The sequence below is a fragment of the Anabrus simplex genome, chromosome 1 (assembly GCF_040414725.1).
Source record: "Anabrus simplex isolate iqAnaSimp1 chromosome 1, ASM4041472v1, whole genome shotgun sequence".
NCBI classification, from domain to species: domain Eukaryota; kingdom Metazoa; phylum Arthropoda; class Insecta; order Orthoptera; family Tettigoniidae; genus Anabrus; species Anabrus simplex.
The window spans coordinates 1,033,892,889-1,033,920,316 of NC_090265.1; the positions used below are offsets into that span (position 1 = coordinate 1,033,892,889).

General features: G+C 40.4%; 1 protein-coding gene across 1 annotated transcript in view; it reads right to left on the reverse strand.

Annotated features, from left to right (window-relative positions):
- Nucleotides 1-24,733, reverse strand: part of LOC136857895 (uncharacterized) — a 135,366-nt gene extending 110,633 nt beyond the window's left edge. Inside the window, exons 1-3 of the mRNA XM_068225197.1 lie at nucleotides 24,496-24,733; nucleotides 11,466-11,725; nucleotides 525-684 (exon numbers count right to left, since the gene is read on the reverse strand). Of these exons, the coding sequence (XP_068081298.1) occupies nucleotides 525-684; nucleotides 11,466-11,725; nucleotides 24,496-24,733 (658 nt within the window). The remainder of the gene's footprint in view (nucleotides 1-524; nucleotides 685-11,465; nucleotides 11,726-24,495) is intronic.
- Between the last annotated feature and the right edge of the window lie 2,695 nt (nucleotides 24,734-27,428).

The window sequence follows — 27,428 nt, forward strand, 5'->3', positions numbered from 1 at the left end:
CTAACGTGCCCCAGTTTCCATAAAATCAAACTTCACATTGTAATAATAAAGAAGCGTGACCCCATGCAATCTTTTTTGTGTGCAGTGATTTGTAATTTTATTAGATAAGTAGAATAATTACTTTCTTTTAGACCATTAAACATATTTTCCCCCTTGTCGTAATAGTTCTCATTTATAGTTATATGCTCTTATCCTGTCCTTATAGAATAAGATTTTATAGTTAAAATTGGAGGGCCCCTCGAAAATAGTTAGTCAGGCTTAATTTAGGACAGAAAAGAAAAGAAAAGAAAAGAAAAGAAAAGAAAAGAAAAGAGAAAAACACTTGTTTTTGAGTATATATTGTGCGTAGTAACATCTCAATTGTGAAACGAATTAGTGTCCAATATCCAGCATATATGCAACATGCAAAACTAGTTAAACAATCTACATGAAATGTTTATAAACCATCCGAGGAATTCAAAAAATATTTTTTTAATGTCAACATAAAAAACATGCATTTAAGGTATAACACAATTTTTACTTACGTTTTGATCTGAGCACTATTGTCTCCTTGTAGATTGTTTCATTATTTTTAACAGCTGACAAGATCCAGGTGCTGGTCCCATTTACGTTGGTAATTCTTACACCACACTCACGACTATCCCAGCCTCCGCCCCAATAAAACACTCCATGAATGGACGAGTTCTACAAGAAAACTCTTTAAGCGACACAGTTATATTCCAACTACAGGATAATATTAGAGTAAATATATGAAGAAGTTTCAAGTCTCACAATCCTACGTAACTCGAAGAAGATTGACATTATTTTCATTAAAGAAGGGTCGTCTAAATCAGTAGTTCCCTAAAAGGGGGCGGGGGTAAAATATTTACAAGGGGACATAAATTACTTACTCAAAAGAATAAAGAAGCATTTGACCTAATGTATAGATAAATTAATATGCCTAACGGCATTAACACTAAAGATTGAGAGATTATTTTGTATACTTGGTAGTGTCTGTATTGACCTTGCCTTAGAGCAGTCGCATCAACACGTTGCTGCCGACTCCCGCATAATTCATCAGTCCGTGTTTTCATGGGAAGTCTAATGGATCTTTTTCCAGTGGGCACAGTTTATATATATATATATTTATTTTTTTGCATCTTGTTTATTTACACATAATAGTTAATACATCTTCCCTGGAGACGATGTTGTGTGGGTAAGATAGGCAGTGTGGTGTGTTAATGACGGAACGTCGGATACTTTATCTGGAGATAGTGATATGCCGTGGACTGCAGTACACAACCAGTTCCTGTGAACCATCACCCCCAGAGTGAAATGGAAAAGTATCCACGAACAATTTTCTGAAAAACAATGCATATTTTTATAACGGTGCCATGACTGCAAAAAACAACCGTTGTTAATTAATCAGTCAATCATCAGGAATCTGCATTTAGAACTGTCACCCAGGTGGCAGTTTACCTAGTATTTTCTTAAATTATTTCATAGAACTTAGGTAGGAACATTTCCCCTTGATAAATTACTCAATTCCCTAATTACCTTTCCACTAAGTGAATATGTCCCCAATTTGTCCTCTTGAATTCCAACTTTATCTTCATATTATGGTATTTCTTGCCCTTAAAAGCTCCAGTCAAGTTTATTCATCTAAATCATTCCACAACATTTCTCCGCTGATAGCTTGGAACATACCGCTTAGTCGAGTAGCTCGTCTCCTTACTCCCAAGTTTTCCCAGCCTTAAAGTTAACAACATTTTCATAAAACTATACTTTTATTGGAAATCAACCAGAACAAAATGTGCTGCTTCCTTTTGGATCTTTTCCAGTTCTTGTATCAAGTAATTATTCCAGATGTACCGATACCGAAAATTCAAGACATTACCGGAAAAAAGTTATGTAAATAGTAAAGGTGCGTGAGTGAAGTGGGATGCTAGACCACAGAAATACTCGAATTCACGAGTATTTGTAAACGACAATCCAGAATGCGCGTGGCATTGGAGATAATTCACCAGTGGCATTTAAAGAACTGGGCGAAAGAAGCTCTTATCTTCCTGAACATTTCCAATTTTAAAGAGAGTAAAAATTCCCTGCACCGATTCAAACTCTGCTATAAAATAACTTCACACAAAAACACAAGGTTCGTTAGTAGGCATGATGTTACTGTTAACACTGCCAGAGCATCGGAGTTTGTACGCCGTTACGACTAATGCAATCGATTCCGATACGGTTTTAAGTAGGACTAAAGTCGACTTCGGCGTGAATTTACGTCAAATAGGATAATTATTACCAATGACTATGTTAAGACGACACAGGTTGCTGTTAAAAGATTTGCACTCCTACACCATTCAGGTGCTTATTTCCACGTCAGGACGCCTCACAATGAAACTGTACAACTGTTTTCAGGATGTGGGTGGTAAATTTGGCAAACGTGTTACCGACGCATCACAACGTAACAACCTCCACATATACTTAGGTAGAATAACACCGCAACTCCATTGGTAAGATTTCAAAACTTACCGTATTGTTCTGAATGCGTAAAGTAGTATAAACGGACACAGAAGGAGTATCACCTGTGTTGTTGGATTCATGGCCTGGTCAAACCGACGCAAGTTTGTCGACGAAAGCCTTCGGACACAGGAATGTAAACTTGCCCACAAAAAATATTCCACTTGAAACTACTAAATACTATCAGCCTCTTGACGTATACTCCTTTCGTCAGTACAGACTACTGTATTTGCGCGACGCATAGAAGAGCACGATACCTTGTTTCACTACCGGTATATGTTTTATGTCGCACCGACACAGATTCTTATAGTGACAATAGGATAGGAAAAGACAAGGTCTGGAAAGGAAACGAAAGTATAGCCTCAGCATTTTCCTGGTGTAAAAATGGGAAACCATGAAAAAACCATCCTTAAGGCTGCTGACAATGGGGTTCGAAACCACTATCACCCGAATGTAAGCTCACAGCTGCATAACACAAGCTGCGTATCCAACTCACTCGGTGAGCACATACGTCATAATGACAAGAATGAGGTCAGTCTGCATGATAGGATTTCATATTCAAGTTGCATTCTTTCATATACAAACAGGTGAATGGATCACAGTACCGGCCTATCCTTCGCTGTGCGTGATATGAGTCTGGATACGTGTCAAATGACACACCACTTCTTTTCCGTAATGTGTTGGATATAACTTTTGTTTCTCCCGACATATGCAGCACTCCTGACTGTGATTCTACTGCCGTCATTATTTGCTCGTGGTGTGAGATCTACTTTTGTTTGCGGCACTGCCTTCTCACGCCGCATTACCACGATCATGACGAAGAGAACACCTAGTGAGATCACTCTCCGAGTTCAAGCGCGCTCCCGCGTAGCGGCGCTAGGGGAGCCAATCACCAACGCTACACGGTCAGCTGTTTTAGTGGAGGTTACACTGATACGCAAATAACCAAATACAACACCCAATTGTTTAGACTTATGAATAATACTGTAAGTCAGTTGTAAATAATATTCTCAGTCATCACGAAGAATTATATTTGGTCTTTAATAAGAGCACATACGAGATAAAATGGAACATACGAAAAGCAAAAGTAATATTGTGCTTTACATACTTTAAAAATACTTTTTACGTAGAACACATGAAACATAGAACATTCCGTGTTGTTAATCTGATCCTGTAGGAAATTAATCCCAGTTTTGACTGAGGAAGGGGACATTTAGCTCGCATTAAATTATGAGTTGTATTCTTTCGAGAGACATTGTTCGCTTTTGGGCATCCATAAGAGAACTATACTGGCCGTGAATTTGACTGCAACTAGGCTAAAATTGAACCTTACCGCTTACTGTTTCACCCACATCGTGATTCTTATTCCTTATCCTCTTGATACTGCATTCATTCCTTTTCCTACTGGGTGCCTTTCACGATTTTACCTCAGTGGATACGTATTTCGGTAAATTTGGAAAAATATGAGGCACCGCTCCTGGTTTTAATTTCCACATCACACGAGGAAGTTCAGCGTTTTTACCATTCACAACGAAACAGTCCACCTTTATAATTAAATCTGCCGAAAAATGCTGGTCACATATTCTGCGTTTGGCTGACAATTGCTTATCCTTCCGCGGAATAACTCTCATGCACTTCGAAAAGATATTATTTTCTTTTGGCGATATAAAAAAAAATCATCTACCATCAGGCTTCCTTCCGTAACCCGATATGCAACCAAGATCAAAACAGTACAACATTTTCTCGAAATAATAGAAGACTAATTGATTGCACACACAAAACACTGCATAGATATTAATACAGACTTTCGAAAAATATCAAAACAAACAAATTCCCTCGATAGGCGTTAAAATTGTTAGTATGACTTCACACACGTACACTATTACCAAATACTTCTTCGTCGACAATTTGGTGCACGTGTTGTTGCAGTTGGTTCGTTGTGACTGCAGCGCCACACTACGGCGGGGCCACCAAGAACAATGAGTGGAGTGATCACACTAGGTAAATCTGAAAATTCGAGATGTTGTGCGTAATTTCAGTATGTATATCTGTACAATTAAAACAAGAGCTTTGTCTGTAATTTGATGAAAAATATAAAATAAATTGTATTTGTGATTCGGTCATGTCCAGAATATGAAGGAAATACAGCTTTTAAATGTCCGTCATGTCTGTATACATGTGAGCGCATCCGAGAAAACGGCTGAACAGAAAGGGAAATGAAATGAAATGTCGTATGGCTTTTAGTGCCGGGATATCCCAGGACGGGTTCGGCTCGCCAGGTGCAGGTCTTTCTATTTGACTCCCGTAGGCGACCTGCGCGCCGTGATGAGGATGAAATGATGATGAAGACAACACATCCACCCAGCCCCCGTGCCGTAGGAATTAACCAATTAAGGTTAAAATCCCCGACCCGGCCGGGAATCGAACCCGGGACCCTCTGAACCAGTACGCTGACCGTTCAGCCAACGAGTCGGACACAGAAAGGGAAGATGAGAAGGCACTACTAGGCTATAAATAATTTTATTCGCGGTGGGTGAAAGAGTAGTTTAGGGGATGCTCTAAAAATGAATTCCCAAACAGCCAAGTTAATATTAGTTCTAACGGTAAATGCTACATAAAAAGAGAAATAAAATTCCTGACTTTACGCGTGCTACAAATTTTTCCTGCAATGAATAATAACGGAAATATCATATATTTATTATAGATTTCCTGCGACCAACCGTTGTTAATGTTGATCTGGCTGTAGAATCTGTTGTACCAAAGAGAGGAGGAATAGTACATTCTGATCATACATGCCCCGTACATTTTTTTTTTTATGTTACCCTCCCGATACTTCAACGTATTGTCTATACCAAAGCTGACTGTAAGCGTACGTCGGCCCAGCTTCACTGAAGATACCCTATTCATGGCCGTCGACTGAGAGATTTCTTCTCACAACTAACATGCCTGTGCAACTTGGAGGTCGGGGAGAAGAGGAATTCTGTGGGGTACTACTCAAAATTGGGAATGGAACATCATAGGGCTTTAATGAAAATATTACCATTCCTGCGTCTTTGGATAACAATGGTCAGTCTCAAGATCCTTTTAATTGACAAGACATTCACGATATCCGTGGTGTTTGATACGTGTAGCTTTGTGAACGAGCTGTTTCGGCTCTGAAGAATGAATACGTCGTGAAAATGTATAAGCAAATCAAGTTGCGAATTCCAGGTAAAGATAAAAAAAATATTGATCAGTTAACTCGGTCTTAAACAACGAAGATGTGGTTCATTATCCAGCTGAGTTCTTCATTTATATTTCTGCATCTGGCCTGTCCGCACATGAAAACACGTCAAAAACAGCTGTGGCGATAATGCTCTTGAGAAACCTATACAAACCGAAGTTGTGACAGTACCCGCCTAAGAGTTACACAGGAATATCATTATTCCTCTAATTCCTAGCAACTATCCCTTTTCAATTAAACGAATCCAGTTCCCCGTACGTGTATATTCTGTCTATCTATCTGTCTGTCTATCTATCCATCTATCTATCTATCTATCTATCTATCTATCTATCTATCATGTTTTCATTCCCACCCTCAACGGGTGGGGCGGGCCACCTAGAGGGTTACGCCCTCTCTCCGGCCAAGAGATTCGGGCGGGTTGGAGAGATGTGATGGAAGAAGATGGGTAAAGGATGTGAAGAAGGAGAAGGGAGGGGGTTTGGACATTTAGCTAATGGGTTGGCAATTTTATTTCATTATCAGTTACAAAGGTCTGCTTCCTTCCTTTTCTTTTTCATGTAATTTATATATAGAACTTTTACAGTTTAACAGTACTTGGGCAATGAACATCAATTAAATGTATTTTGTCATTGGTTCCTAGGTGTCTTCGCCGAGGTGCTCTATTTTGGAGACAGGGTAGCAATATGTGAAGAATGGCATTTAATTTTCCTGATGCACTCACAAGCCTACGGTGAGTAGAATGTAAGTTCAGTCGGTGATTGCATAGACTGGAGAGGATGCGATTCTATGACGTAGTGGCTTAGTTGCTTCAGCTGAGGGGGCTGTGAATGTGTTCAAACAAGGATTTCCAATGGTGTTAAGTTGAAGTGCAAATTTAGGCCGGAATGGGTGGTTAGAAAGTGAATATTGTATGCTTGATTTGCTGCAGCTTGTAAGTGAGTGAGAACTAAGGGTGTGTTGTAGGGGTGGATATTTAGTAATGAAATGGTGACAAAGTGAATTAGATCTACGACTGTAGGGGATAGAAAAAGGGAACGGCTAGGTGATGTAGGTGGATCAATGGTTCTGATAGGGGGTTGTATGTTGCGGTTGATTTTGAGGAAGTGCTGGGTGGCGACGGCAGCGGCGAGAATACACGGCGTGATTACCTTCACAGGTATAGCAGTAGGTGGTGGCGGGCTTGATGCGTGTTGGGACACCTAGGTGTAGAGTGAGCTTGACTGCAATGGCCACATATCGGGGTCTTAGCGGTACACTGAATGGTGGTATGATTGTTGTAGATGAGACAGCGTTCACACCGGATGGCTTGTGGTGATGAGGCGCGAGAAGGTTCCACTTTATGGTGATGTCTATGTATGGAGACTCCGCTGGTCAAGACATGGTCGACATCCTCAAGCGATGGCAGAAGAAAAATTCTCATCATATAGGTGGGACCCATGGAATTCTTGATTCTGAATGCCTTCTTGAGTGGGATGCCTTCCACGTGGAGTTCGGAGATTATTATTATTATTATTATTATTATTATTATTATTATCATCATTATTATTATTATTATTATTGCAGTAGTGAGGTTAGTAGCTGCGGTGTTCCCATTAACTTGAATGATGACTCCAGTTCGTCGGATGCCCTCTATATCCTCACGGCGCATATTAAATCTGAACAGGGTGGAAAAAATGGCGCGGGGAGATTGGAACTCGGGAGCAGGGTTGGGGAGTACAAATGAATGCGTTCCTGACGGGGTAGATTGGAGCAAACGGGAATGATTGATGCGGCGTCTTGTACCGGATACAGATGAAAGTCTGAGCGGAGAAGGGGTGGTGCTGCTGGTGATGGTTGGGGTAAAATTGGGAGGAATATACTGGTGTGCTCATTGATGGCGTGCGTGGACGGCGGTGACGCACTTATAAATTCTGTCGATGGTGCTAGTTCCGGGTCCAAGCCAAGGCGTCGTGGAGCTTGTTCTTCCTCCGGAGCAGCCTGTGGAGAAAACCTCTTAAACTGGAATTGAACTCTAGGGTTGTCCCCCAGCGGTGTTGGTGTCATGGGAAGAACTCTAGCCCGGTAGTCAGAAGTGGCAAAACTAGACATTACGGCCGGGTGGTAAGCTGCTACGGCTGTTTGACTGAAGTCAGTGGCGGTGATGGTGGTGGTGGTGGTGGTGGTCGTTGCTGTAGTGGTCATTGCCTATATTGGGGAGGAAAGATAATTGTAAAAGGTTCATAAAGGAATTATGAGCGATAACGGCATCAGGGGTGGTTTATGAGGAAGAGGGTGATGGTCTTGGGAGGGGAATGATTGATGAATCTATGCTGTGTAAGAAGGTGTCAAAGTTATTAAGGCCGAAGGCTGTTCTACCATGTAGATTCAGATCTGCAAGGATGATGATGTGTGGGAATGAGTTGTAAAGTTAGCTGATGAAATCCATTGGGAGAGGGGTATGGGATTGGCTGTAAATGGTTGCAAGGTGAAGGATTCTTGTTCGAAAATAGATGGTTGCTATGAGGGATTCAGAGATAAAATGGGGGTGTGGGGCAAGATGAATACGTGTCGGGAGAGAGGAACGTACAGCTATGGCCACACCCCCACGACCAACACCATCTGGGTGGTCCAATCTGTGGAGGGTGAAGCCAGGTAAGTGGGCGGGCTGGGAGTGATGGAACATGGTTTTGTTTGGTAAGACGGTATGTGCAGGGTGTTGTTAAAGGAAGGTCTGGAGATGGAGTTTGGTCCGAAAGGATTGAATATTTAGGATAGTAATGGAGATGGGAGAGAGTATCTTCTTCTTTGGGTTGTAAATAACCATTAAACAAGGGTTTCCAAGAGGGAGAATTGAAAATGTGATATAAACATGAATGAGTTGTTTGAAAATATGGGTTAAGGGCTTGGTTGGTGGCTGCTTGGATGTGTGTGAGAACAAGGGTGCGGTGATATGGAAATAAGTTGAGGAATAAGAGGGTAAAAAAGCGCACGATATCTTCTATGGATGGAGGAGCGAACTGGGAGTTGGTCGGAGGTGTGGGGTGATCGATGGTTCTGATGGGGGCGACTAGGAACGGACGGTTTTCTGCAGGGAGGGACCGGGGTTTGCAGAGGCGTGAGTATGTAGGGTGTGCTAGGCCGCAAGTTTTGCAGAGAGGTGGAGCTTTGGTGTTGGAACATTGATTTGAGGGATGGGGTTGTGTACAGTGCCCACAGACCGGTTGTTGTACTCGGCATTGGGCGGTGTTGTGTTGGTTATAAACAAGGCATCGCTCACATCGTATCGCTTGAGGTAGAGGGGCTTTAGATTGTTCCACATGATAGTGTTGCTTAAAGATCGATATTCCAAATTTTAACAACTTGTCTACATCTGCTGTGGTGGGGAGAAGCACGCGAACCCGGACGCGTTCCTGATACGGAACCACGAACCTACTACGCTGGCGTAACAGGGGAAGAGGTTATACTCCCACGTGGTGCGTCCCAGGTGGCGAATGAAGGGGCCCTAACCGGTTTGCCGGCGGACTTGAGGCAAATAAAATATCTCTCGTGGACCAAACACACAACCCCCTGTGGGTGGGAGACGCAGACGAAGAATACACCCACGGTATCCCCTGCCTGTCGTAAGAGGTGACTGAAATGGACGACCAAGGGATGATCACATTAGAACCACGATACTACTTGCAATTAGTAACACCACGCAGGGAACACCATGGGTCGCTTTTACTTGCGCGTAGTACTACTATGTTAGGTACCAAATAGATTTGTGATTAGTAGCAACAGAGTGCGTTGCCGGCTTTTACAGTACCTGTGATTAGTATCACTTTAGGAGTGACACCATGGGTGAGCGATACCATGTTTCTGGCTTGCCTATCATTGGTACCCACTATGTGAGGAACACCACGGGATAGTGGTCCCTGTGGGTAGTACACGTATGGGATGAGCACCATAGCTTTGCGTTACCTGTAAATGGCGCCACAAGGTGCGGAACACCATAGGTCTGTATGTGTATTCCATGTGCGAATTTAATTACCTATGAGTAGTACCATACTGTGTGGAATGCCGCGAGTCTACGCTCCTTTTGATTAGTACCGCAACATGACAAACACCATGGTTCTACTTTCCTAACGATAACTACCATTATGAGGGACCGATGGCTTGGATTGTGGACCTCTTTAGACTAAAAGCATCATCGATTCAGTATTATGCTATACACGCAATCCCTTTTTCAGTAATACTATTGGTTTACGTCAGTTTCTGTGAATGCGAGATATTGCCGGCCAGATCCACTGATTGTTTTAAATTCATATCCATCCATTCATTCTTCGTCCTCACGTTTTGAATTCTGGCCAGTGGAGGAGTTTGGACTTTTAATTTGCCATTACATTTCGTCTCATTCCATGCCATTAGGGGCCGATAACGTAGATATTAGTCCCCTTTAAACAACAAGCATCAGCATCATCATCATCCTGATACGGAACACACAACGGAAGAGACTGTACCTGTGTGGGGGGGAGTCTTGATACGGGGTTGTGGTAGGTATTGGAAGGGGGAAACAATCGTAGTTGTGCAGCACCGATGGAGTTTACTAATTTAGCAGCGGCCTCTTCCCCTTTAACCTTGATGATGTAGCCGTTTGCAGTTGGTCTTATGTCTGCTATTTCTTCCCTTTTCATGTGATAACAGTGGGGGTGCGAAAATGTTTTTGCGAGGAGCGGAACTCAAGGGTTGCGTTTCGGAGGAGGAAACTGTGCGTGCCCTGAGGGCGGTGTTGGAGGAATGCAGTGTTGGTGATGGGACGGAGGAAAATGAATGGCTGATAAGGTGTTAGACAGCGGTGGAACAGGAGTTTAAGTCCCTTTCTTCGTTAGTTGGAGCTGGGAGTGTGATGAGTACAGTATCTGCGGCGAAGCGTCGAGCTGCTGGTTCGGAGTCTGAATCTGCTTGTGAAACTGGTCTCTTTGTTTGAAGTGTCTTTTTTTTTTTTTTATGTTTTCATTCCGCACCCTGAGGGGATGGGGCGGGCCACCTAGAGGGTTACGCTCTCTCTCTTGCCAAGAGATGCGGGCGGGTTGGGGAGATCTGATGGAAGAAGAATGTGGTAAAGGATGTGAAGGGAGAGGTATTTTCGCCTATATCTAAGGGTTTTACAATTTATTTATTTTCTATTTTCTTTTTCTTTTTCCTTTTTTATGTATAACGTGCATACAATATACAGTTTTAACCAAGTCAATATTAGGAATTTCTCTGTCCATCCTACGCCTAGAATGACATGAATGGAAATAGAAAACTGAATGAAGAAATGTGTGGAATATTGAGCTTATTTGCTGGAGGTAGAGAATGACGAGTGATTTTGGACTAGGGTTTCAAGGGGTGTGAAACTGAAGTGAGAGCTTAAGCCCGAGTGAGTGTTGAATGTTTGGTTCGCCGCGGCTTGTAGGTGAATGAGGACTAACGATCTGTCGTAGGGATGAATATTCAGTAGGGAAATGGTTAAGAAGCGGGAAATATCTTCAACTGTGGGTGGTGGAAAGAGGAAACGGTTGGGTGGTGTTGACCTGTCGATTGCTCGAATAGGAGCTATGAGCTCAGGTTGGTTTTAGGGAGGTGAACGGTGGCGTCTGCTACGGCGTTGAATAAGAATTCTACGTGTGAGGCACGAGTCCTGAAACTTTGGCCTACTTTATTGTTACATCCTGCATTAACTATGTAACAGTTGTAACGTGCCGAAGGAAACTTCAGCAGTACGGTAGCAGCTCTGACTTACCTTATTGAGTGGAAGGAGTTGGGCTTCTATCTTTGATCGCTGATTCTTGATAATGCAGGCTGTCATTTCATCCAGATGTTTATTGGTCAGTTTAACCATAAACTCTTGACCTTCATAGACATCGAATGGGTAACTTGCAGCAAGGCTGCTGTTGTCATCATTAGTGGACGGTTGTAGCTCACTCGCACTAGTGTCATTGACTACGAAGTTAGTTATGCCGATTTCCAATATACTTGTATCTTGTTCTGAGTATGCAACATCTAAAAAAGGAAAAGAAGCAGATCCTTTGGATTATGCAAATTAAGTAACCAACAACAATGTGGACTCATAGTAAAAGAATCACACACACCTCAAAAAGTTTCGGAATCACATGAAACTTGATATGGGTGATTGTAACATTGGTTTAAGTCCTTACAATATCATAGCAAAAGGTTAATTTATTGCAGAAGAGAAATGCTAGTACCCTGTGGATACGCCTCGACCTTGGATACACATTGTAATACGAACGGGCATGGAAGCATATGGGCATATCTGTCCATATTTGCTGCTAATGATACACTGATACTTTATGGTCCTCTAGATCAGGGTTGCAGTGGTAACAGAAATAGGTTTCAGACCCACTCGTGATAGGATAAATTAAAGATGAACGAGCGTGTAACGGGTTACATACAAGGGCTTTTCACCAATTAAAACAGGAAAATAATTGTATTAAATTAGTTGTAAATATTTAAATGTCTCAATATACCACTGTTTATATTAAGAAAATGCAAAATTAGAAGGCCAAGGAAGCTGTACACCACAGCTATAGCAAAACATTAGAATTCTTTTGCTGTGTTATCGTAATTCCAGCGTTGATCAGTTATTTAAAATAGATTTATCAGTTGCAGTTGGTGCTTATGTCTATCTTCTATATAAATAAATTTGTAGGAGGTCCGCTGTCTGTAATTTCGTTTATTTTGCCAATTTATCAGATATTTATCCGTTTTAGGCGAACACAAGACCGTATCAGTGGTTTTTAGCTTTCGTGTCTGTTTGTCCGTCTGTTCCATAATCACCGCGAAACGGCTGGATAATCTCGACCAAACTTCATATTTAGAGTATACTCATCCAAGACAGATATATATATGCGTATGATTTAAAAATCACAGAATAGACTGGGGGTTCATAGAAAGACCAGAACAAGTTTCTTTTAATTTTCTCTTATACTATTGATTTTCTGTAAAATCCATAGACTATACGTGAAACGAGCCTTCATTTCAAACAACTGGTGTTATGAACATAATTTCGCTTACTCTTCAAATGACGGAGAAAATTACTATTATCTGCGGGTTTCATGCTCTGAATGACCAACAACGAGCCTACCGGTTACCATGGCAACGTCTCAGGCTGCTTGCCAGCACGGAAAGTAATGCCGTTTTCGTCGTCATACCTGTAAACTCGTGGTTGTTGGTTGGGTAGAAAGCAAGAGAGATGCCAACCTGCCATTCTGAGGTGTATTTCTCTCTTTATAGTGAAAACTCCCCATCTCCATTGAGAATGGCATTAGGCAAGTGAGCCTGCCGTTATAGTAGAAATTCCTGAACTCGATTATGGATAGCAGTAGGAAACGTGGCCTTCCATGACATCAAAACTTCCCTAGACGCACCGTACATCGGAAACAACGTATGCGATTGTTCCCGTGGTTTTACTCGGATAACGCTAAGACACGTGCAATTTAATATAATCTTCCTCACTACGTGTAGAGTAATTTACGTAGAAATCCGTATACAATATAGAATACCGTAGCGAAGTACGGATACATTTACCAGTCAATTACACATTTGTCTTTTTCTGTGTTATGCTTTAGTCTATACCAATTTGAAATGAATGTGATATTTAGTTTCACGTTAATATTATACATTTTGATGAATGATAATGTCTTTCTTCAGAACACTATAAGAAGCTTATTCAAAAATGTGTAAACGCAAAGAAATGCTAAATTTAAGATTTCAAAACGCAAAAATATTACCAAATCTACATATAATATTTCCTGTACCGGTAGTTCTTGAATAGTTGCAGGTCTACCAGCAAAAGAATGGAACAAAAAAGTGACAATGTTAATTACTTTCAACTTCTTGTGGTGGTGACTAATGTTTTAAGAGGAAGTACAACTAGGCAACCATCATCTATCAGAGAGAAAAAATGGAAGGGATCCGACACGTCGAAAATGGAGGTATCGGCCATAGAAAGACAACGGCCACGAAGGGTGTGAAAATGAAAGACTCCCTAGGCCTCGATATCTAATAGCGTCGGGGTCGGAAACGACCAAGAGTTTACTAATGGAGGTCTGATAGGATGGATGAAAGTGAGGAGCCTGGCACAAGTAAGTGGAAACAATGCTAGGACACAAAAGGGCCCCGTGGTTGCCAACCCACGCTCCCGAGGTAAGAGTGGTGGTGGTGGTGGTGGTGGTGGTGGTGGTGGTGGTGGTGGTGGTGGTGGTGATTATTGTTTTAAGAGGAAGTACAACTAGGCAACCGTCCTCTATATAACATTAATCAGAAGGGAAAGTATGGAAGGGATCCGACACTTCGAAAAATGAAGGTATCGACCAAAGAAAGCCAACGGCCATGAAAAGCGTGAAAACGAAGGACTCCCTAGCCCTCGGAAACCTAATTGCCTACGGGTCAGAAAAGAACAAGAGTTGACAAAGGGAGGCGGATAGGATAGATGAAAGTGAGGAGCCTGGAACAAGTAATTCCCGAGTTAAGAGCCGCTGGGGCTTACATGTTCTTCGATAACAATAAGATTCCCAGGTTCTTACTGAAAGGAATGTCCGGCTCCATGGCTAAATGGTTAGGCAGGGTCAGGAATTTTAACCAAAATTGGTTAATTTCGCTGGCATGGAGGCTGGGTGTATGTGTCGTCTTCATCACCATTTAATCCTCATCACGGCGCGCAGGTCGCCTACGAGAGTCAAATCAAAAGACCTGCACCTGGCGAACCGAACATGTCCTCGGACGCTCCCGGCAACTAAAAGCCATAAGCCATTTCATTTCACCGAAAGGATTAGATTAATATACGGCTACTGAATGATTATTGATATTAAACATAATAAGTGCGAACTCAAGCTTTTAACTTACACATTATGTTAAAATAAGGTTAAATTGAACATATATTATGATTGCTTCTGATATAACACTTTCACTCCCACTGGGACATACATATCCCGCAAGGACATCAAGCAATACTATTGGGATTTAATTCAATTATAATAGCACAGGACTGTGTCCCAATGGTTATCTATACATTTGTTAGCTTTAGCATTGCCATAAATTTCCAACAGATGGCACTTGTTCTAAGTTTTATTCATAGAACGGGAGATTGTCGATACGGGTCACTGTTTTCGCGCCAGTTCTCAGAGGTTGCATTATTGTGTTCATTGTGTAACACACGCAGGTCCTTATAGCGATAATAAATACCACTTTCTTGCATCTTACATATTATTATATCAGGTCGGTGCAAAGTTATATCTACTTTCTTTACAATGGGACACATATAACCCGTTGGTAGTTTTCGTTGGGACATATAACTTAGTCCCAGGGGTATTTTATAACCTAGTTTACAAAGTAGCTTTTGTTTACTTTAACTAAGGTGACTTCAAAAAGACGTCATTGGGAGGATGTCTTTTCGAATGACGACCAACTGGCAGAGTTTTTAGAGACCAATGCAGAAGATTCAGCGTCAAATTTGTACTTCGGCTGTGATGATGATGTTGTGGATGTAAATTACGTGCCTATTGACAATTATTCGGTAGGTTTGGATGGTGATACAGCCTCAGAAGCAGACGAAAACGACAACGGCAAGGAAAGTTAGACAGGAGCCAATGTCAGTATTTAGCTAATGCTTCTGGAACGCTTGCTGCAAGATGGCAGGATTCTAAAGAAGTGGTGGTACTTAGTAACTGCCATATGGCAAACAAAGTCAAAGTGCTAAAAAAAGAAGGAAGATGGAAGTAAGTAAGAAGTTCTCTGCCCAGAATCAACAACATCATGCTACAATGAAATTATGGGAGGTGTAGATTTCTCAGATCAGAAATTTGGAACATACGATAGAGAATCTCAAAGGTGGTGGAGAAAGGTTTTCTTCAAGGTCCTCATGATGGCCGTTGTCAGTTCTTGGATTTTGTACCAAGAAACGAACCATAAAAGGATTTCGTTGCTGGAGTATATTATTCCCCTTGCAGAACAAATGATGGATATTGCCAAAGCAAATGCAACACTAAAAATGGAGAGGACATCTGGGCGACCTACCTCGGCATCAAAAATTGATGTTGAATGTCTTAGATCAGTTGCCGGTGGAAAGCAACACCAGAAGGCGACGTGTGAGGTGCTCAAAGTTGAAGAAAGAAACAAGAACCAAAACTCTCTGTACAATGTGTAAGCTCCCCCTGTGCAAGAACCACTTTGTACCTTATTACACTTGATCTGTTGCACCTAACTAACCTACATGTGAAGTGTTCTAAACCTAATAATTTGATCTTATACCGGTACATCATCGTTTTAAGTATGGCTATTTAGTATTCTGTGTACCATATTTTTATTTCATATTCTCATAAATAATGGTATTATAAATAAGGTTGGCATCTTTCAAAATATACCACTGGGACATACACGTCCCACACCTCTCAGAGGCACAACGTATCAGATATGAATTAGATATTGAAATTGCATACTAATTAGAAGTTCGTTGACCAGCAAATGCAAAGAAATAACTTAATTTATGAAAAAATAAAACTGGTAGTGAAAGGGATAAGGTGAAAGGAGATCATTTTATGCAGCTATGTAAGGGAGTATTTAGATTTTATGTGGCATGCATGTGGACTCTCGTATCGATGAAAACCTCGATACGGCCTGCTCTGAATAACTGGAAATAATAATACGGTTCAGTTTCTGGAAGCTTGATATGTTGGGCTTGTTTCTAAAGAAACGTACAAACTTAATATTGCCACAAAAACGTATTAGTGTATGAGGAAGTGGCAGCTTATAATACATGCAATACATATAGTTGGGTAGGAGATAGGGATCTGCGCTCAGATCGCCTTCACTTAAACCGCAGTGGTACGTATAAGTTAGGAAATTTGTTTGGAAGGGTAAGAGAGGTACATTCAGGGAAACGAGGTGGTCTAGGGAGCGGTGATAAGGGAACAGGGAACTGGAAATCAAGTAGGGATGACATAAAATTGTTAGTGTTGAACTGTAGAAGTATTCTAAAGAAAGGAATAGAATTGAGTAATTTACTAAATATATATTTACCAGATATTGTAATAGGAGTTGAATCATGGCTGAGAAATGATATAATGGATGCAGAAATTTTCTCACGGAACTGGAGTGTGTATCGTAGAGATAGGATAGGAATGGTGGGAGGGGGAGTATTCATTCTGGTGAAAGAAGAATTTGTAAGCTACAAGAAAGTTAAAGATGAGACACATGAAATTCTAGGTGTAAGGCTCATTTCTAAAGGTAATAGGCAACTTGATATATTAGGAATGTACAGACCGGGAAAGGGTAACACTGACACGGATTCAGAATTATTTGATAAGATATATTTGATAAGATAATCAGCTATGTAGGAAACGACATGGAAAGAAATGTGATTGTAGCGGGAGATCTGAATTTACCAGATGTCAATTGGGAAGGAAATGCGAACGACAGGAAGCATAACCAACAAATGGCAAATAAGTTAATATGGGAAGGACAGGTGATTCAGAAAGTGATGGAACCAACCAGAGGGAAAAATATCCTGGATGTGCTGTTGATAAAACCAGATGAGCTCTATGGATAAACTGAAGTAATAGGTGGTATTAGTGATCATGAAGCTGTTTTTGTCGTACTTAAAAATAAATGTGATAGAAAGGAAGGTCTTAAAAGTAGGATTATTAGGCAGTACCGTATGGCTGATAAAGCAGGCATGAGGCAGTTTCTAAAAAGTAACTATGATCGGTGGAAAATGGTAAATAAAAATGTAAACAGACTCTGGGATGGGTTTAAAGAAATAGTTGAGGAATGCGAAAACAGGTTTGTACCTTTAAGGGAGGTAAGGAATAGTAAAGATCCACCTTATTAGAATAGAGAAATAAAGAGACAAAGAAGGAGGTGCAGGCTGGAAAGAAATAGAGTTAGAAATGGCTGTGGAAGTAAGAAGAAATTGAAGGAACTTACTAGAAAATTGAATCTAGCAAAAAAGGCAGCTAAGGATAACATGATGGCAAGCATAATTGGCAGTCATACAAATTTTAGTGAAAAATGGAAAGGTATATATAGGTACTTTAAGGCAGAAACAGGTTCCAAGAAGGACATTCCAGGAATAATTAATGAACAAGGGGAGTGTGTTTGTGAAGATTTTCAAAAGGCAGAAGTATTCAGTCAGCAGTATGTAAAGATTGATGGTTACAAGGATAATGTCCAGATATAGGAGAAGACTAAGGCTAAAGAAGTATTAAAATTTACATATGATAACAATGACATTTACAATAAGATACAAAAGTTGAAAACTAGAAAAGCGGCTGGAATTGATAAAATTTCTGGGGATATACTAAAGACAATGGGTTGGGATATAGTACCATATCTGAAGTACTTATTTGATTATTGTTTGGTCGGAGGAGCTATACCAGATGAATGGAGTGTTGCTATAGTAGCCCCTGTGTATAAAGGAAAGGGTGATAGACATAAAGCTGAAAATTACAGGCCAGTAGTTTGACATGCATTGTGTGTAAGCTTTGGGATGGCATTCTTTTTGATTATATTAGACATGCTTGTGAAATTAATAACTGGTTCGATAGAAGACAGTTCGGTTTTAGAAAAGGTTATTCCACTGAAGCTCAACTTGTAGGATTCCAGCAAGATGTAGCAGATATCTTGGATTCAGGAGGTCAAATGGACTGTATCGCGATTAACCTGTCTAAAGCACTTGATAGCGTGGATCATGGGAAACTACTGGCAAAAATTAGTGCAATTGGACTAGACAAAAAAAATGAGTGACTGAATGGGTTGCTATATTTCTAGGAAATAGATCTCAGAGAATTAGAGTAGGTGAAGCTTTATCTGACCCTGTAATAATTAAGAGGGGAATTCCTCAAGGCAGTATTATCGGACCTTTATGTTTTCTTATATATATATAAATGATATGAGTAAAGGAGTGGAATCAGAGGTAAGACTTTTTGCGGATGATGTTAGTCTCTATAGAGTAATAAATAAGTTACGAGATCGTAAGCAACTGCAACGTGACCTCGAAAATGTTGTGAGATGGACAGCAGGCAATGGTATGTTGATAAACGGGGTTAAAAGTCAGGTTGTAAGTTTCACAAATAGGAAAAGTCCTCTCAGTTTTAATTACTGCGTTGATGGGGTGAAAGTTCCTTTTGGGGATCATTGTAAGTATCTAGGGGTTAATATAAGGAAAGATCTTCTTTGGGGTAATCACATAAATGGGATTGTAAATAAGGGTACAGATCTCTGCACATGGTTATGAGGGTGTTTAGGGGTTGTAGTAAGGATGTAAAGGAGAGGACATATAAGTCTCTGGTAAGACCCCAACTAGAGTATGGTTCCAGTGTATGGGGCCCTCACCAGGATTACCTGATTCAAGAACTGGAAAAAATCCAAAGAAAAGCAGCTCGATTTGTTCTGGGCGATTTCCGACAAAGGATTAGCAAAGTTTGGGCTGGGAAGAATTGAGAGAAAGAAGAAGAGCTGCTCGACTAAGTGGTATGTTCCGAGCTGTCCGCGGAGAGATGGCGTGGAATGACATTAGTAGACGAATGAGTTTGAGTGGCGTTTATAAAAGTAGGAAAGATCACAATATGAAGATAAAGTTGGAATTCAAGAGGATAAACTGGGGAAAATATTCATTTATAGGAAGGGTAGTTAGGGATTGGAATAACTTACCACGGAAGATGTTCAATAAATGTCCAATTTCTTTGAAATCATTTAGGAAAAGGCTAGGAAAACAACAGAAAGGGAATCTGCCACCTGGGCGACTGCCCTAAATGCAGATCAGTATTGATTGATTTTTTGATTGATGTCCGACGTTTAGCGCCACCGACGAGAAAAAGTTGATTAACGCTGCTCGAAAATGGCCTGTTGCTATGGCAACGATAACAGAGATGCCACGTTTAAGGATGATATCGCCACGTGGGTTGGCTTGCTCTTAGTCGCTTTTGTGATATTATTCGGAGTGGTACTGTGTTAGCTGTGTTAGTTGTAGCTGGGTTATGTAATAATTTAAGTGTTTGTTTCCTGAATATTATTTTCGTTGTTACATTTTTTTTAAGTTAGTCAGTGGCTAGTTGTACAGTTCTATTCTCTATTTAACATGTGTATTTGTTGAGGTTATCGTCAGATTAGTGAATATAGAAATCTCATATTTATCGGTAATGACGTGTTCTGTCTTAAATGCGGAATTGTTATCACGAGCTTAGGAACGGGTCAAAGTATATTGAATTGCATTAGGCCAACACAGATGATTAAATATTGAGTCTGTATGAAAGGATGATATGCCGCAGATTGAGGTAACTATGACAACGCGACGTCAACTCTCGTGGGCCCAGTTATAGTAATCACTGTTCATTGAGCGTGATGCACCATCTACAGTATTGAAGTAGTAACACTACTACAGTATCTGATATCCTTAAAGGAATATGTGTCCAGAATAGAATGCGAGAGCAGGAGTTTCACAGACCAATTCAACAATCTTCCGGTAAGGAGTTTCACAGCCCAATTCAACAATCTTCCGGTAAGAAACAATATAATATGCGAGAGAAACTCAGTTCATTCTTCTTACGACCTTATTCCTTTGTGTAACGTAATTTTAATATCTGACAGGAAATAATGGGATTGGGAGAAGCCTTCATTCTGCTCTATAATATAGTCACAATACACTCGGTGCACAGTCAGCAACAAGCCACGAGAGAAACATACAACTGTATTGTTCAACAGGTGGCTTAGTGTGCAGTCCGCATTGAGTTAATATAAGAAGGGTAAGTAAGGTTTTCGCTATTCCCCGTTCGGCCAGCACGCGTCCGTAGGGATTATAGGGGGGGGGGGGGGGGCGACCAAGCATGCTGACTCTCTGGATGGTTGCCATGGGTGATGGCGGGGAGGGGTCATCACTACAGGGAAGCCTGCGATCGCAGCTGGTACTCCCCCACTGTACTTGTTGATATCTTCGGGGTTACAGCCGAACTCGACACGAGGTCATTGCTCCTCAGAACAGGGTTTTTCCCTTTCTCTGTTTGGGAATTCAGTTTCGGGTGTCGGGAACGACTGAAACTTTGAGGATACTAGCAACTACGCGGGATGAGGTGCGCGTCCGAAAGGATTCCGGGGGCGACAAAGTGCATCGTCTTACTGTACGGTCGCCACGGGTGATGGCGGGGAGGGGCCATCACCTCCACGAAAGCTTCCTGCGTTAGGTCAAGGAAGCTAGACACTCTCATCGTATTTGGTGGTGTCCTTAGGGTGACAGCCGAACTCCAGATGAGGTCAAGGACTGTTGATCTGTTTTGAGGATCAGTCTGCGACCGAGTTGCGGGGACGACGAAAGCCTCGGAGGCATCAGCAAATCAATCACTACCGATCTGCATTTAGGGCAGTTGCCCAAATGGCAGTTTCCCTATCTGTTGTTTTCCTAGTCTTTTCTTAAACGACTGCAAAAAATTGGAAATTTATTGAACATCTCCCTTGGTAAGTTATTCCAATCCATAACTCCCCTTCCTACAAATAAGTGTTGGGTACCGTGCGCGTCGTAAAGGAGACAAAGCGAACCCCCCACCCCCCACCAACCTACTCTTTGAATGGTAACTATTATTGCAACTTGCTGCATTAGTCGGTTAGATCAAGGCCGAACAAATTCTCCTTGGTTGATTTGTTATGTCCTCATAACCTACTTACTTTGGCTGCGAGACCACTGGTGTCTTCCAGCTTCTTCCTAACTTCCAAATTGGTATTCGAAAACATTCCGGAAAAAAAAAGCAGCTCTGAATCTTTAGATCATCTCTACAGTTCGGGCTTGGACCACCTTCACAATGAAGACAGATATCTTTCTTTGATAGCTTCCAGGTAGATCCGCTGAAAGGTGCTGTAATGTTTCTTCAGTGCTTTCCTCTGCTCTAGATATCACTGCTGCTACTCTTCGTGAACTTGTCACATACTACAGATACGACAGAGGGACCTAAGAAAGTTCTACCCACTGTCAGACAAGAGAGAAGAAACGTGCGGTGAATCGACAAAATGACGCATATTCAGTTGGTGTGAAGACCTTCAGTTGTAAATTTTGGTATCGATGAATGGTCATAAAATCTATGTATGGTTAATTTTGCCTGTCCCTATGACATTCGCTAAATAAAATTTAACAACACTGTTCTTAACTCCAAACGTAGATAAAGAAGAACAGGGTATATATGCACCTACAATATCATAATTCCATAGAGCCTACCGCGTCAGAAACATATGAGTAAGAGGACTGCTTCTGGGTGCTAGGGGGACCATCCCCAGAAATTTTGTCGAATGGCGGCAATCGTACAGACTGAACTGAAATATTCAAGACAAAATTGTTACCACGAAAATAAAATTTTCAGTGGCAATAATGCGGAAACATTTATATGGAGAATATAATATTAATTTCCTCCCGACGGCATAAAAAATAAGTTCATATTCTTGAGTGCATTGATATTTCTTTTACCAATAATTTTTTCAAATAATTTGTGAGCTGTTCTGTATTCTTTGGCAAAAATTTGTTGGTGTCAGAACGAATAAATAAAAATTTAAAATAAATCAAATATTGAAGGCTAAATATATTTACATTATATGTACTACCCATAGCTGATGGATTATAGAAAAACTCGCAACCATACGGTTGACAGGAGATTTAAGATAATACTCAACTCCCATAATCTCGGAAAGTATAGATCCGGTAAAGGGTATTGATTATTTTAATAATTTTCGATACATGCAGTTTACAAAGCTGAAAGTAGCATAACTGAAAAACACAGAGTAAAAACACAAATAAAGAATAAGGTGTTCAGAAAATATCATAAATCAAAATGTAACACTGTAAAAAAAAGGCCTAAAAAATATGTTACAAACGTTATTGTAAGAAATGAAACTTCTCGGACATGCTGTCGAGGTTCATCAGATACCCTGGAAACATGAACCCCAAAATAGGTCACCACAGTAGTCATCCTCAGTCCCTCCATATTATGTCCGACTTCTGAAATGAATATTAATATCGACTATCAAAATAAAAACATAAAACATGCAGGCTAATTGAAATACGACGATATCTAACTGTACGTATCTAACTGTTCTAGACTTCAACGGAGTTGCCTTAGGCACAATTCGGTTACTAACAAGCATGTATCACTTCTTTTCCTTCCACCAATTTACCGCTCCACATTTCCCTAATAATGATGAAAAATTTTGCAATTCTTCCCGGATGCATCCACTCTCTGTTCAATAACTTTACAATCGTATACAGCTCATTTTCGTTACCAATTTTTCTCATATCCTCCTCTTCTATAAATGTATCTCTTATTTCCCTTGTCTCTAAATAATCTTTTATAAGGTGTGCCCATCCCATTTCTTCCGAAGAGAGTAAAAATTTAAATTCATCTCTATTTTGTCTTTACGCTTTATTTTTGTATACCCCCATTAACCACTATATTATGCCCCTCATTTCCTTATTTGTTATATTATCTATATGTATCCTCATTCTCCCAAATACATCATAAAATTCCTCAAGTGACCTTTTATTTTTACACTGTGAAGCAATTTGTTGCTTTTCAATATCATTAACTCTTAGAACATTTTTTTTTTCTTTTTATATATTTTCAGCTGTTCTATGCAAGCCCTTTCCCAGCAATATCCCATTCCTGTCATATCCAAATTGTTCCGTACTTCATCCACTCAGAATTCCTTGGTTCTGAAATTTCATTTGGTGGTGGTAAGCTATCTCTAACACTCGCCACCTGATACCATCTTCAGTCTCAGCCAATTATCTTTTTAGCAATATAAGCCTGCAGACTTATATCACTGCACATCATTCTCACTCCACAGTTAGCTATACAACGGGGTAGTCCCATAATTATTTCAGCAAATCTACTCGTAATTGCCTCGAGTGTATAAACTTTCTCTTCAACTCACAAAAAATCTGCTCTGTACAACACCCTAGATTTAACTAACGCAATAAAAACATGTTTATAAACTCGGTAATCAATGTCGGTCATTTTTATCCGAAATGTTGATAGCTGTCAGTGAAGTCATACCCTTTAGTTTAGCTCCTTTTATTTGTTCTGACCATTTTCCATTTCCATTTAAGATCATGCCCAAATACTCTACTTTCTTGACAACATCTAATCTCATGTCTATTCTTTGACAATTTATATCCTTTTTTGGTTTTCTGTACATAAATTTTTAATTCCACTCTCTACAGTAATTTCCACTTCGTTTACACTTCCCTGGATGCTAACGGGAGTCAATGTGAACAGAAGGATATCATCCGCAAAATTGGGACCTGGAATACTCTGATTCTCATGACTTGGGTAAACGCCTGACTCGAAGCCTTTCGATTGAAAAATATCATTTATCCACATAAATAAAGTTCTAGGGAGTGCAATGTCTGTAATTTCGTTTATTTTGCCAATTTCTCAGATATGTATCCGTTTTAGGTCAACTCAAGATCATATCAATGGTTTTTAGCTTTCGTGTCTGTTTGTCTATCTGACTGTTCCACCATCACGGCAAAACGGTTGGATTAATCTCGACCAGACTTCATTTCTTTGCAGTTTGCTTTACGTCTCACCGGCACAGATAGGTCTTATAGCGACGATGGGATAGGAAAGGCCTAGGAATGGGAAGGAAGCGACCGTGGCCTTAAGTAAGGTATAGCCTCAGCATTTACCTGGTGTGAAAAATGGAAAAACACAAAAAAAGTCCATTGTCCATCCTGTTGACATTTTTACTTTCACCTTACCTATGCCTTACCTATATCTTACTGGTATCTCCTATTTCTACATTCCCAGTTACATTTGTTGACATGTCTATAAACATCTCCTCTATTGGACACATATGATGGGACGCACCTGAATCGAACCGCCAATCTCTAATTTTCTCAGTTCCTACAGAAACTACCATGCTCATTCCTTTATCTACAACATGTATAATTTCCGAGCTTACCACTTTTCCATTCGCATTCACTGATTTACTCTCCCGTGATGATTCGCCACTCTTCATTGTTTGGCATACTTTAGAATAATGTCCCAACTTACCGCAATTGAATCACTTTTGGGTACTTCGACAATATTTAGATACATGTCTCTGTTTACCACAATTTTAGCAACTATAGTGCTTTCCTCGTCCCACGTCTTCTTTCTTAATATATCGCTTCTGTTGCACAACCATGGCTTGAGCTTCATCCACCTCACGTTTTCCAGTGTCGTAAGCCTCTCCTCCATTTTTCTGAAGTTTCCTTCTGCTTTCTTCAGTGATTAATTTCGCCTTCACCTTCGAGATGGTCAGTTTCGCCACATCAGCTTCCAAGAAAGGTATACATACTGCATATTCCTCTGTAAGATTTCCGATTATCATTCCTGCAACTTGTTGATCTGTGAACTCGTGTCCGTCTTTAGCTGTTCTCCTCCACAGTTGATTTATTTTTGCGAAGTATTCTTGTACACTCATGACCTTGGTCGTCACAAAATGAGGGTCATAGCACCATTCACTAGCCCTCCGCCATTGCACAACTCGTCCATTTTCTCCCATCCCTTCTTCGCTGAATCAATATCTGCAATGTCACTTTCCAAATTTTCTCCCACACATTCGAAAATAAGCACTGACACGATCACATTGTTTCGTGCTCGTCGTCTTGTTTCTGTCTGAGGCAGTTGACAACCTGGCGTATCCTCATACCCTTTTACTGATTTCCACACATCTTTCAACAACAGCTCTTGTTTCACCATCAATGCCCACGAAAAATAGTTCTCCACCGTTACCTTACCGTAGCCATATTCCTATTCAGCGTTTCTTCACCGGTCCACGAGGTTGCCATTTTTTCCCGTCAATAATGTCACAACTTGCTTCGTCCGTTAATTCTCGTTACCGGTACTCCATTTTCACATTGTCCGGAATGTACCGTACTGCGGCGTTCTGAATCTCTGGTGCTCTGGGCCCATAACCTGTTGATATACGGTATCTTCATTTCTGCTCATAACCGGTTTAGGTAAGCAAATTATACGATAAAAACACCAGCTTCCTCACACACATCCTTTTATTACGAGCTGTTATCCACAACTGACTATCACACACACCAAGCAGTTCAAAGAATAAAGCAAAACCAAGATAAACAACTCGACTCAATTATCTGAGTTACCAACACATAATCTTAATGTTGTTTTCCTTCTAACTAATACAAGATACATATACATGACAACTTATTTTTATGTGAAAATTATAATATTCCAGCACAATGTAGCAAAGTTGTATGTGACAACAGAGTAGTCGGGGGCGAAGTAAGGAGCTATCATCCATATGCGTGTACGAAATATGAAAACAACGATGAAATTCTAGTTCCCGTACACAACCAAGAGCATTCCTTTTACCTTCTGAAGCTGATGTTCACATAGATGATAACTTACTGTTAAATTAAGCACTGAGAATACACCTTCAACTTCAGCTGTCCCCGATCAAAACTTCGATGAAATTTGTATTGAATAAAAAGGGAAGGAAATTTAAAGAGTTCGGCGTGTATGCACGACTAGTGCTATAAAAACCTTTGCTTCTTATTCTCAAAATGAAACGCTAGCGCTTCAAAATGCTGGTTATTTTCCCTCAATTACTACAGCACCAAACCAAGCGAACATGGCTCACCCAACTAAAAAGCTGTTCCATACAATCACCACACTGCGTGTTCTTTGCGGTTTATTTGAGGACTACAGGAAACCATTCATAAACTGCAAACTTGAATTTATCTTTATTCGTTCAAATACAGTAGAGACAATTCGCGACACTTACGGATTTAGCCTTGTTAAAATGAGAGACAATTCGACGGTGGCGCTCCTAGTGACTTGACCTAAAAAGTCGTGCTAAATTCAAATATCAATGGATATGCATATACGAAAATGGATAAATAAATTACGTCTAGAAAGAAAGTGTTATTGAGATATTAACTTCGAAGTTGCTAAAGCAATTCTGGATAAATGAATAAAGAATGATATAAAAGGTTATTATTTAAAGACTGGAATTAGACATATAAACAAGATGTGAAATGGGTTGATTTTTCATTTACGCATTACTTGTTTTTGTTTTAGCATTCCTGCCTGAACTTTTACGGTTAGATTTGTCTTTTTTCCCATTAAAAAGATATTGTATCATCACATTAAGACACTTGTCAATAAAAATATCGGCACACATGATGCAATAAATTAACATTTAAAAGCTGGACAATTTTCCTCTTAACATGAAGCCTACTAACAGAAAGAAAATCTATAAAATCCCGGCTTTAATCTGAGAAGAGGGATAAAAGGAAGAAAAGTATGAAAATGTTGTCGAAAGTGATGCTTTGAGGAATATTTACGTACAATTAGAGTAAAAATGTAACATACCCTTGGCTGTACCGGTATAGTCGAGGATTTTTGAAGTCGCTGGCCTGGAAATGATTTCAACAGATCTTATAATTCTTATATAAGCATAACGTCCCTTCTTTCTCGTACACCTTATCCAAATCACTTCTGTGACATTTCAAAACCCACAGATCACACCTACAACAACACATCGGTATTGAAGGTTAACTGCTGCACTATACAATAAAATTGCGTATTATACAGGGTAATTAATTTGAAAGTGCCGAGGATTAGGCGCGCTGGGAAGCGGAGACAGCGAGCGCAGTGCCCGCGATGACAAGCAGGCATAGTCGGCTCAAAGAAGCAGCATG